General features: G+C 36.9%; 1 protein-coding gene across 3 annotated transcripts in view; it reads right to left on the minus strand.

Moving 5' to 3' along the window:
* The window catches only part of RFTN2 (raftlin family member 2), a 52704-nt gene that overhangs the window by 20467 nt on the left and 18419 nt on the right, over positions 1-13818 (minus strand). For all 3 annotated transcript variants that reach the window (XM_039844338.1, XM_039844337.1, XM_039844339.1), the window contains 4 exons: positions 10915-11188; positions 8379-8588; positions 1697-1818; positions 451-554 (listed from right to left, as the gene is read on the minus strand). In XM_039844338.1, the coding sequence (XP_039700272.1) occupies positions 451-554; positions 1697-1818; positions 8379-8588; positions 10915-11188 (710 nt within the window). The remainder of the gene's footprint in view (positions 1-450; positions 555-1696; positions 1819-8378; positions 8589-10914; positions 11189-13818) is intronic.

Consider the following 13818-nt stretch of genomic DNA (forward strand, 5'->3'; position numbering starts at 1 on the left):
CAGCTTTGCCCGTGCAGTGCAGAAGAGCAGGGCAACAGGCCTGACAGAGTGGGCTGTGTCTTTCTGTTTGCAGATTTGTATTGACTCAGTCTTCTAAGGAAGAACTGGCATCTTGAGTTAGAAAACAGAAGTTCTAGTAATGAGATCTTCCAGCCGAGAGGCAGCATTCAGAGTGCTGAAGCAGCACTCAGTTGGGGTCAGTCTCTCGTGCCCCTGCTCTGGCTCTGCCGCCATGAACCCGTGTGTCCTTGGGAAGGACGCGGAATCACTTGTACATCTATAACGCGAGGAGATTAGATTGGCTGATCTTCAAGGTCCATGAAATCAGATTAGAAGTTCAGTGAAATGCATTCTATAAGCATTAAATAGGCATTTGTTAAATTGAATTATCTAACAAATGAACCATATTTTAGAATTAAAAGAGAGTATGCAAGGATACTTTGGTGTTACCTGTCGTGTCTCAGTATAGGTGTAGGCAACACGTTTGTCAGGAGCCACCCAAACTCAGCCAGAGTGTGCAGCAGAGGGCCATAATCCGTCTTGATTTCACAGCCCTGTGTGAAGAAGCATAACAGTGCATAGTTTAATGGCAAAGACAACCAGCTACATGAGTGATTACAACAGAGGTTGATCGGTGTTCCAGTAAGGGGAGTTCATGCTCCATTAAGTGCAATTTCGCCGGGCTGCAGTCTTCCTGGGCTGCATTTTCTGCTACCTGCTGCCTTCAACAAATTTAATAACACTGGAGATCAGAGTAAAGAGAAGTTCTCATCTGGTTCTCCACAGCTTGGGTCTTCCCTGTCTTGTTCCTTGGGTCTTGTTCTGGTGTCAAACATTAACGTTAGGTGTGGGGAGGCAGGGCTGGAATCCGTATTTTAAATGAGCTCCTTAGGTGATTTGGTTCTAAGTAGTTTACAGACAGTTCTTTCAGAATCACTGGTCTAGGGACCGGGAAGTGAGGACTGGGGAGTGAAAGGTGAGAGGAGCTTAGATGTGGAGTCTTTCCACTGCTTTTTACTCACCTAGAATTGATTTTTGATTTTTTCTCCTCAATGGGATTTCTAGTTTCTTTGTAAATGGTCTATATCTCTCTAACCTTTGTAAGGCCAGAAAGGTAAAAGCATCCACGAAAGAGCCTGTTGCTAAGGGCCTCATATGCACAATACAAAACACCTGAATTCAGTCTGCACACCTCAATGGCAGTCCCTTTGGTGACATCTGAATTCAGAGTGTACACAGCAGCAGTGTCATCTCTGGTTTCGGAAGGGCAATGCTGTGTGTACATATTCGGCCTGATGAGAGAGAGAACACTTAGGATATTTTTGCCTTTGATTATTCACAAGGTAAAAAGTCATATTGGTTGTGTGGAGATAAAATACTAGTTTGACTGAATTTTTTTCATTTTCAACCAGTTGTCAGTGTCAGGGTACTTTTAGGATTAGAATGCCAAGTTTGGGGGAATCTACTGTTATTTATGTATAGAAAATTATTTTGCTGTCTTATAACAAAGTTGAACATCGAGTAAAGCAATGTCTGCAAATCTGAAAGAAGTTCATTCATGCATTTGTGATGAAATTCTGAACACTGCACCAACATGTTTGAAGGATACTGCATGTGTTAGACAAGGAAGATCTTTAACATGTTAAACTAAATGTAATAGTAAAGCTAAAAGTAAAGCCAGAAAACTGCAGTTTACCTCGATAACGGTCCATTGTTCCACTACAATGGCATCATTTCCTTTCCTACTGGAACCTGGAACTCCAGAACCTTCTTCTTCATAGATAAAGAATCCTTCCACAGATTTAGGCAAATGGTCTCCTGTGAGGGAAAGGATTCAATTAAGAAGAGTTGTAAATACTAAGTGTCTCTTTAAGATCATCTAAATCCTTAAATAATCCTTGTAAGAAGCTTAGAGAAAAACATATCAATGAATAAACACTTTTTATGGCTCAATCAATAACATCTTCCTCTTCTTTGAAGGTTAATCTTTTTTTTTTTTTTTTTTGGCAAAGTTCAAGACAGTTTTATACTTCACGGAATTAAAATCAAACTGTAAACATGAAATTTACAATAACAAAAGCAAGATAAAATAATATCATACAGCGAGAAGCAAGTAGATTTCCTAAGCCTAAAAAGCATCTGGAAATGACTTCACTTTGAAATCAAATTTTGGTTTCTGATTTGTATGTTGTATACGTGTTAATTATACCATTAAGAGAAACAACATAAAAAATGTTAATCCTTGAAACTTACAGGTGTGATATTAAAATGAATATGAGCTAAGATTACTTCAAAAAATGTAAACATGGAACAATTCTTTACCTCAATGATTTTTCTTTTTTAAAGAATGGTAACAGGAAGATCCTAAACAGAAGTCATTGTCAAAAGAATTCCTGCTGGGAAGGAAGTTTTAAGGGAGGGCCTCTCTGACATTTTCTTGAATAGTTGACAATTACCAGCTGGCCAAAACTAAACTGATTTTATGGAAGTTCTTTTGTCTCCAATTTTGCAATAGGAGACAATTTTCCCATGGTCACGTGCTGGTTAAACATCTTAGTTTTTATACAGCACAATGTCACATCAAAGTTTCCCTGGTTGACAGTTATGTAAATAACCAAAGGCCTACAAGAAAGGTTTTCAAGTGATTTACTAAGTTTAAAAATAAAAGAGACAAAAGTAATTTCAACATAATTTTAATTTTTAATTTTTATTAACAGGTTATAAACCTTAAGAGAAAAATCGTTATATTATATTATCTTTTTTTTTTTTTTTTTGAGCCAATAAGAAAGTTATTAGAAAAGGGTAACACAGACAGAATGTGGTCTCCTCTCAGAGGCAGAGTGAGCAGGACCTATATTATCATTTTTGCATCACTTACAATTAAGGCAGCAATGAATTTATGTTGTTCAGAGTGGTTTTCAGGACCAGTGAAGTTAAATTTACTAGTTGGAATTGGTTTTCTGATTACAACATGTGTTCTACTTCCTTTAAATGTACTTCACCACTGTCACACCAAAACGACCAGAGGAATCAAATCTGTTTCTGATTGTAAATTTGGGGCATCACTAGATCATCTTTAAAAATGTGTATGTGACAAGACCTTTTTGTAATAGGGGTATGAATTTTAAAATTAATTATATACCCAGATAACTGTAGTTATTGATAATCTGTCTCTTATTTATTTTGGGATTATATAATTTGAGAACCATAGGTTTTGTGACTCTGCATCTGTTTTCTTATTCTCAATATTGGGGTTCCCTAGTACTTCCAAACTTCTTTGGGTTTTGAAAGACAGTGTGGTAGACTCATACAATGCAATACTACATGAGAATAAAAGAGAAAGACTCACTGCTATGCAGCAGCGTAGATGCATTTCAGAGATACTATGTTGAGCAAAAGAGGCCAGATGTAAAAGATGACATACTTTATACTTCAGCCTATGTGAAGTTCAAGAACAGGCAAAATTGATCTACGGTGATGGAAGTCAGACTAATGCTTATCTCTGGGTGGGAGCATGTTAACTGGTGAGGGTCAAGAGGAGGAGACCTTCAAGGATGTGGGAAATGTTCTGTATCTTTCTTCTGGTTTGTGTTTCTTTGTTCCTCCCAGCTTTACTGAGATATAACTGATGCATAAAGAAATATTCTGCATCTTGAACAGCTGTACACATAAGATTAATATACTTTTATGTTTATGTTATACTTCAGTTAAAAACAAAAGTCCATTTTTCTCACTTTCGAGCTCCCCAGGGCCCCTGGCTGGCTTGCTTAGGGCCCATGCCAGTCTCCAGAGCCAGAGCCATCGAAGATTGACACTTCCACAGGTAAGAGTACTCGTATCTTTGAAGAAATTCCCCCTAACAGAAGTGCAGCTGGGGAGGGTCTGCCACCCTTCCCAGTTGTCATGGGGAGTGACCATTTGGGTGTTAGGTGTGTTAAATCTTCCAGGTAATGGGGTGAGGTGATCATTCTGAACAATTACTTAATAACTATCCCTGAACTGAGTCACTTCTTAACATTACATAACCCAGAGCTTCTCATCTAGTGTGCTTTGCTCATGGGTGTGCCGAGAACTCCATTACAGGTATGCCAAGATGCAGGGTGCCCCCTCCTGCCAAGAGCACCTTTAGCCCCTTATACCGTGTAACCTACAATCTAACCACTTTCTGTATGTGCACGATATGAAAAAGTTACAAAGCACTGGCTGATGCACTGCTTCTCAAAAACTTTTTAAGACAAATACTACACACAGCAAAGGAAAGCACACTTGTATCGTTCAAGAATGGTCTCCAAGTACAGTTTGAAGTGATTGTGGTTAGCATAAGTTTTCCTTAAAGTCTACCGTTTTATCTTAAAAATCCCATGCAAACTTTGCATTATTTTCAAATATTTCTGAGTAAAAGTGATGTAAAGAGGTTATGTAGAAAGATAATGTTCTCCCTTCTGCCCTCTCCTCACCCCCATCCCCCAGACTTGAAGTAATATTGACACTTCAGGAAGAGGTTTCTTCTGTGAATCTGTTCACTCCCCGGCACAAAGCTGCACACCCTGATGGTACTTGGACCTTGGTATGAGAAGCACAAGCTTAAAGGATTCCCAGGGAATGGTCTACTTTTCTGGACATGTGATCTTTTACATTCATTTTCGTCAGATATGACATTGACGTTCCTGTAAATGTGAAAAAGGGTAACATTCCATTTCAGTATGTTTGGTTTATGTGTCATTTTTGGTATTAAACTGCCTAGAGGTGGGCCCAGGACCATCTCTAAGAAGTGGAGGGCAGGCACATATGGGAACTCTCTCTCTCTTAATTTAATTTAATTTAATTTATTTTTCATATGGGAACTCTCATTCTGCAAATCATTCATGAGCATTTTATCTCCAGAATGAATCTCAGCCTGCCTGCTTCTTTCTCTCCATCTCCACCATCGTCATGGATCACTGCAACAGCCTCTGAAGCGCCTCCCTGCTCCCACTCTCACCCTGTGTGATCCATTTCTCAAAATGAGATCAAAGAGGTTCTTTAAAAAAATGCAGATAGGGTCATAACTCCTTTAAATTTTTAAAATTCCTGACAGGATGGCAAATTGGTTAAGAGCACACACTCTACCTGTGTGCCACCCCACCCTCAACTTTCTAGTGTGAACATGGGCCACTTACTTAATAGCTCGGTGTCTCAGTTTCCTCATCTGTAAAAAGGGAACAACTATACCTACCTCATAGGGTTGCTGTGGGGATTAAATGAGTTAATAAGTGTAAAGTGCTTAGAAAATGCTGGCATATGGTACCTGTGAATACATGTTGGCTCCTGTTGCATTATTTATGAGATTTTCCATCAAGTGGCTGCTGCTTACCTCCTCCATCTCATCTGGAGCCATTCTCTTCTGCATATGCTGCTCTAGCAACAGAGACCTTTTTCTACTTCCCTTTTTCCTGACCTAGGGTTCTGGTACATTTGGGGGTGTTTCCCCTGACTGGAACGGCCTACCTGTGGCTCCCCCCATGCCGGCTTCTTTCCAGCCTCCCCGTCTCAGTTGGATGGGACCTCCTGACCACTCCTCTGAGTGGGCTCTTCCCTGTTACTCTCATTACAATAGCACTGTTGGGTAACATTGCAACACTTCTCTCAATTTTGAAATTAAATATATATGTTTGGATAACTGTTACTGCCTGAAGCCAGGTGGCTAGCTCTTGCGGGGTAGGGAAGACATTCATTTTGCTTGTGGCTGTAAACCCAGTGCCTGGCATAGGGCCTGACATGTACATATATGTGACGTGAATAAATACACATTTCAGTGTCAAATTCTACCCGAGTCTACATTCTGATACATCTCCTTGTGAACTCCACACAAGCATTTTTATAGGGGTGAAGAGAATGAAATGAATATCAAGCAAAATCTGCAAAGAATTCATAAAGAATTAAAATGTAGCCTTATGATGAGGGTATACTGAAGGTGGGGAGAGACTATGCTCTGAGGATGATGGAGGCATCTGTAGGCTACTGAAGTGTGGGAACCTCAAGGGTGTGTGTATGTGTGTTTTGTATCAGTGGGCGAAGTTGCCCACCTCAACCTATGTCGGCTGCCATTGGATCTCTACATGTTCTGGTAGATTGACGTGTTTTGTCTTCGTTGGCTTGACTGGGCTGGATCTCCGGGGGAGGTTTTTATCCCCCCGAACGAGCCCCATGTAAGTGTGCAGTGAATCCATCTGAGAGCTGGTTTGGTAGAGGCCTGGCAATGCTGGAGAAGGTCAGGCAGGAGGCCATTGCAGTGAGAACCCTCAGGCTGCAAGAACAGCAAGAAGGCCACGGGATGCCTCTAGTATGGGGCTTTTCAAAGCAGAAAAGGCACTGAGAGTGAGTAGGAAAGGGCACTGAAGAGGAATTTCACAGATCTTAACAACTTTTCCACCATGACCCTGCCGAGGGAGAAAACTTTTTAAAAGGTTTTTTTCCTTTTCTCCCTGTTTCTGGAGGAAGATATTTTATGAAATGAGATTTGTGGTATAATATATTTAAGTTTCTGAGCACTCCCTGATTTTTTATTTCTATTCCTCATAGTGGGTTGACTTCTGAAAATATTTTGGAAGAGGATGGAAGCAAGACAAAACAAAATATGCACTGTCCCCACGGGCTTTAGCTGTCAGGCATCAAGTATCCCAGAACAAAGCCACCAATTCAGCCCTGCTTCCTCTTTACTTGCTTTGCACAGTGACACAGGCATTGGTCACAGTTTCCTCTATGCAGCTTCCCTGTATACTCCCAGGAAAGTCCCAAGTGACACACCCAATTGCCATACCCCACAGACTGAGGTGGCTCGTTAGGGGCTTGGCATGGCCTGCAAATATAAAATGTCTAATGAGACATTCCGGAGCTGCTGAGAGGGAGAGATTCACCCCCTGGGCTCTCTAAATAGCTTCTGAGGCTTTAAGAACAAAAGCCCTACAGAGCCTTTAACTGGCAACTGCTGTGGCTAATTTTATTTTCATCAGGCAAGGCCCAAGACAGGGAAGACTGAAAAAATTGTGGAAGGAGTATTTCTTGTTTTTCCTTCAGCAGTTAGTCATAAACCAAAAGTTAAAATGGCCCCAGCTTGCGTTCTTTGGAGGGAAAGAGAAGGAAGTGGGGGGAAGAGAGAAATATGAAGATGAAACATAAACCGACCTCCACATAGATGAGCCATACTGTAAGTACTGTAGTTGCACGTAACAAGTGTCAGGAAAGAAAATTAACCTCAGAAAATGAATTCTGACGGTGAGCGAGGCACCTTTGCACATACTATATCCTTTTAAATTCTCACAATATGAATATTTTTATCCCCCTTTGAGGAAACTGGGGCTCAGTGAGTTCAACTAAATTCTCCAGATCACACACCTAATAAGTAGAGAACAAAGAATTCAAACCCTGGTCTGTCTGATCCTAAAGTCCATGCTCTTCCAGTTAGGTCAACTTGGAAGAAATTTCCAATAACCAAAAAACACTAACAAGTATTTATCAAGCATCTGCTATGTGTCAATCACTAGGCAAGGTGTTGATTTCTGGGTGCTCTAATGAGCTTGATCCTTAATCTTGGTTGCTAGTTAAAAGGATCTACTGGAACATGACTCTTGATAATTTAAAATAGTCATCCAAAGTCTCTACTTATATTAGTGAAGGCATCACTAGATTGATTTAAGAATAGTAAGGTATATTGAGATCTCATTTGCCTTTTTCTTTCCTCTAACCTCATTGAGTTAGGGTCTATAATTATTTTGGTTTTTATAACCTTCATCCTTCTATGTTTCCAGTCTTCTTACTACCTATTTTTCTTTTATTTTAGCACTAATCTCTTTTTAAAAACACTTTCCCTAGAAAGTCACTTTTGGAAAGTTTGTTTGTTTTTGTGATAGAGACAAATGGTTACATATTCCAGAGGAAGGCTAAAGAAAGATGAGAGATAAGGGGAAGGCAGAAATAAATATAGTATCAGTATCATTTTCTGAACCAAAGATTACTTTTCCATACAAATTAGAGCCACGTAGAGACTGGAGCTCATGAAAGATAGTGTCCAAAATTGGGATAGTGTAATAAATGTAGTAGCAATTATCAAATGCCATCATAGGCCTCCTGATTAGGCTGTTTTAGTCCATCGTATCTGTAAAATCCTACTAATCAATCACACAGTGGTTTGTCTAATCTCGACAGTTACAACCCAACAGCAAACATTAGAATTCAACCACATAAGATGGTTAAGCTTTTAAATTAAAGCTACATAGCTGTTTAATGATTGAACTCTATTTCCTTAGAAATAATATCTGTCCCTTAGAACCTGAGAGGCCAAAACATTTCTGACACAGGTCAAATTATTTAGGTATAATATATCATAATATAAAATTTACCTTTAGATGTTTCCCAGCATACGAAAGAATCGATTAAAGACAAGCCTTGCTTATAATAAAATGTAGTTAACTCCAGCCAATCGGCATCAAGTGTACTGACGACAGATCCTTTTCTTGTTACTTTCACTGACAGGATACCCTCTTGATAGGTCCAGGAGGTTGATTCGTCATCAAAAACATTGAAGACTGTATACAACTTGTTATCTGAGGCTAGGCATTCAGAAAAAAGAAAAAAGGAGAAAACCATAATTTCATTGAAAAGATTCTTAATTTTTTAAATTAATTCTGAGCTATTTCAAGCATGTAAAAAAGCATAGAGAATAATAAAATTAACCACCACTCAACTTCATCAAATGTTAACGTTGTGCCATGTTCGCCTCATACTGTTTCCAAAGAAATGAGAAATGGACATAGCTAAGGCTCACTATGTAGTCTTCCCTACCTATACTCCAGAAATAGCTATTATAATGAATTTGGTGTTTATCACTCTCATGAAAAATTTTATTCTTTTAATATACATTTATATGCCCACAAATTATATACAATGTTTTTTAGTTTAGAAAACTTCTGAAAAATTGTATCATACTGTATATATCAAACTATAAATTGATTTTCTTATTTAACATTATGTTTTTGAAGTATAATTAATGTTTTATAGATATTATTCATTTATTTTACATAGTATTACAGTTTACCATTCTCCTGTTGATGAAAATATACATTATTTCCAAGTTTATGTTATTACGAATATTCTTCATGTCTCTTTGAACACATGTGTGAGAGCGACTCTAGAATACATACTTATACATGGAATTGCTGGGTCATATCTTCTACTTAACTATAAGTTGGCAAATTCTTAACTTGGGGGCTTATGGACCCACATCTGTAATTGTGTTTTAGGAAGTCCAATACCACTTGCATTACAGACAATAGTATTTTGTGTTATGCGAGTTGAGTCTCTCAGATTTTATCAGATTCTCTAAGAGGTCTTTTTAAATTTTTTTATTTTAAAATTTTTTTTATGGTGACATTGGTTAATGAGATCCAATAAGTTTCAGCTGTACAATTTAACAGTAAGGCATATATATATATTTACAATGTGTGTTCACCACCCATATAGTTAGATTTCTTTCTGTCACCACATATTTGACCCTCTTTACCCCATCTACCTCCCCCCCCCAAGAGGTCTTTTGTGTGTGTCTGCTCCCCTCACCCTCCTTTGTGGTTCTAAGAACCACTGCCATGGAAAAGTTATTAAGAAGTAAATAACTTAAAAAGAAACTATTTAGAAAGTAGAATCTAAAGATTGATAATTAAATTAAGTAGGTAGCATATTGGGCTCAACCAGAAATAGACACCTGATCTAATCAAGGTCAGGATGGGAACCAGCAGTTTAGAAATAGCAGTGGGTGGAAATGAATAGCTCTCTGACCATAGCTCCAATAACCCTCGTTCACTCTGACATTCCTAATTTTTTTTTTACACTGCGGGAAAATCAGGGTGGTGGTTAGCTAGGGAACTGGTGAATAAAAGGGGAGGATGGTGGTGGTGAGGATGGGTGAGATGATCAGTGGGGAAATGCTCCTGGTCTTCTTAAGGAGATTGTGCTGACCATGGTTGAATGGGTCTTTGTCATGTATAGGATGTTAAGCACATCTTACCACAACCCAGAAAGCAGATGCCATGAATGTGTGCAGCTGCAACACCAACACTGATTAAAAGATCAGTTAATAGTAATGAACTTAATACAGAGCTTATTCTGGACAAGGCACTGGGCCGAGTGCTTTGGAGACATCTCTTATCTACTTCTCACAACAACCCCCTTTCCATAAAAAAATTGAGGCACTCTTACTCCAGAGCTCTTAACTCTAAGGTATACACAGTCTGATTTTCCATGATAGTGCTTTTTAAAGCATGCCAATTAAGGTATCAGAAAACTTTGAACAGTCCAAAAACATGAATAAAATACTCTCAGTGTTTTTGCAAGACTTGCTAGTTGGCAGAGAAGAATAAAACTATTGTTTAAAGATATTTTAGGATGCAGGCACTATTGTTATATTAATTGTTTCACTGTGTTGTATCATTTTCATATTCTAATTGTTGATCAAATAAAGCCAATTAACTTCAAGGATGAAAACCATTCACGAAATGGGAAAGGCCAAAACTAAAATTCTCAGACACTGTTTATCAGGACAAACATAAATCAGAACAGCTTCCTTTACAGAACCCCTTTTTTTGGAACACATGCACAGCCTCCATTTTTCAGAGGAGCTGGTGAATGACTAAATGGGAAGCAGATTTCAACACAAAGTTACATTATGTGGATGGCATTGTATGAAAATGGCAGGGACAACTGTTTGAAAAACTGTCTTGCTTTATTCTGGCTATAATAATTTAAAAATATCAAAACGAGTTTATATTAGTTTATTCAGTCCTTATAACCTTTAGAAATTTATTTTGCCTATTTCTAAAAAAACTTATTTTGGTAAATATAACCTAATACTTCTATTTTATTGCTACTTATCTTGTCTATTACCTTCTCCCTTTCTTGATTTAGAGGAACTGGGGCTGCCATCTCGTTCCACTTGACACTGTCCACTTTCATGATGAAATTCTTCCTCAATTCCACTTTCAGATGATTGACCGCTTAATGTTCCTTCATTCCAGCTTCTACAGTTTTCATCTGAAGTGTGTCTCACATGCGATGTGGACTCTCTATCTCCATCGTGGTTGGTTCCGTTACAGAATGGTGGATAATGCTGTGCTATGAATCCAACAAATCTCATTCCTCTTTTAGCAGCTACATTAATCTGAGGTTTAAAAAGAGATAGTAGAACAAAATATAAATTTACAATGATTACTTTATCGATTAACCTTTTTAGGCTTATTAAGGAAATGCATTAGAAGAAGGAGTGAATTTGCCAGTATCTAAAGACTCATTTATAAACAAATTAATAACCTCTAATATAGACTGAGACTATGTCACATTATTACTATAATTTCTTCAAACAGAACTAATACACTTTAGGAATTATGAAAACAGAAATCATTTTTCTTTTAAAGGTTACTATTCGGGAAGAACTAATAATTCTATATGATTTTTGCTAACTTTTGCATATAGAACTAATAATTCTATATGACCTGTTAACGATAGTCTCTCTAATTGAAACAAAATTAAAAACTATTCCAAGAAATCCTCAAAAATAACATTACTAAACACACCTTAACGAATAAAAAATAATATTAATTTAAAAGCAAAAAAATACACCTTTTTTTTGATGTGCATGAAGAAAAATGTTAAAAGATGAATTTTGGACTAATGTGTATGTATAATGCATAAACCTAATTCATACTACCTCTTTTAGGAAGCTTTCTGATCTGCTTATATCTTGATGCTATTGTCTCCTTCTGGGCCAAATAAACATAATTAGATTCAATCCTATCAGTTAAAGAATAGGATTCATGAGCCCATGAGATAATGCCAGTGAAATAATTTCAGACCTTAAGAACAGTTATTTTCTCTGCTTTGGCTTCATTTCTTTGTTCTTTTTGTGTCAGTGTCATTCCCCTGTGTTCAACTGGCAATTCTTTTGAGGGCAGGACTGTGTCTTATTTATCTTTGTATTGTAATGTTTTATACCTATAGGTGTCCTATAAGTATTTATTAAATAAGTTAGAATAAAGAAATAGCAACATCTTTTACATGGTCACTGTTTTAAACATGTAAATTAAATGTTTTAAAAGTTACCAGGGAGGAGAAGAATAAGTCATGATAGAGGTTGGAAATGTAAAAACGTCTATCATCAGAAACAAAACGGAATGAAAAAAGCCAGGAAGAATTGGGGCCAAACCAGAGAGTAAAGTCCAATCAAAGGGGATGACCTTAATTTAGCTTCTGCTGATAGTGAGAATTCTGAGCAGGACAGAGGGTGGGGTTGTGTGGAGCTAGGACAAAGGACTATGTTGACACAACATCATTTACTATTATAAACTAACATATTGAGATTGTAACAATGCATGAAGCCTTAACAATAATTACAAATTGTCCTTTGTATCAGGTGTCCTGAGAGAGGAGAGGGAGGTGGTAAGGAGGCATGGCATTCTGCAGGTGGAAACAAATCTATTGCCAGAGCTTTCTCTAGGTCTTATTAGTTGACTTGGGTGAAAAGTGCAGAAGGCTTTTTCTATTACTAAAAAGTTTTATCTGGAAAAGTCTGGTAACTGTATTAATTAGTCTTCTCTATTCTTTAAGTTGGAAGATTACTATTTTTTTGTTATTTTTGTTTAAAAATCTTAGGAAAAACACTTGTAAACCTAATTTTAAAAATAGAGCAAACATTGATATAATGTTAAAATGACTTAAAATCCAGCTGTTCAACAATCAACTCTTTATATAAGGCAGCCATTAAAAAAAAAACATTTGGCATTCATCTATTGCTCTTGTTCATAAACAGGACAACGTTCAACTATTTCATGTGCTATGTTTCCTGACGCTTTTCTCTTTATGAAATAACTCCATTACTCTAATTGCTGAAATAACGGTACTTTCCTGTTTAAATAGATCTTAACTCTGTGCAGGAAATCAAATGCAAAACAAGAGCTCTGATGGTGATCTATTAAGACTAAATTTTTAAGTAGTTACATTTTTGTTTTCAAAAGAAATTTTTTGGAGTGGATTTATTCCCAGGGAAAAAAAAAAAGAAATTTCCTAGAATAGTAGCAGTAAAGAGCATGTGTACCTTGTTTATGAAAATCTAGTCTCAAAGACTGTTCCTGAAAAACCTTATTAAATGATGACTTTATACCTAAATGGGAAATATCATTAACAGGTATAACTAGCTATACTCAAACCACAGACAATCTTACACACATGGTCATTTACAGCTTAGGGACAACAATAGAAACAGTGAACAAGTTTCACAGTTTCTTACCTGAAAGGAAACACCTTAGGTTTTTTGGTCGTATTCATTTAAATAAAAGCTAAAACCTTACAAATACATCAAAGCAATTAAAAAGAAAACTTTCATCATAAAATCTCATCAGTTTGGAATCCTTATAAATTTTTTTCTTGACTTTAATAAATATACATATAGTGTTAAATTTTTCATTTAAGTTTCAATTAGGTTACATTATATAGCCTTTTTTTTTTACCCTCATAGTCAATATAGCTGTCATGTTTAATGCCCATAAAATATTCCACTGTATTGAGAATTTGACCCCTATTCACTGTTGATTAAAATATCTTTGTATAAAAATAACTTTTTCCGTTCTCAATTTCTTGAATAGATTCCTAAAGAGGAAATTACTGGATTACAAAATAAAATGGGATGATTTTTATTATAAGTTGATATTCAAGAACACTGTACTAATTATTACAATGTCAGTTACAATATATGAATATTTTCTCAAAGCTCTTCCAACACTGAATTTAATACTTTCA

Source organism: Pteropus medius, unplaced genomic scaffold (assembly GCF_902729225.1).
Source record: "Pteropus medius unplaced genomic scaffold, Ma_sr-lr_union100, whole genome shotgun sequence".
Classification (NCBI taxonomy): domain Eukaryota; kingdom Metazoa; phylum Chordata; class Mammalia; order Chiroptera; family Pteropodidae; genus Pteropus; species Pteropus medius.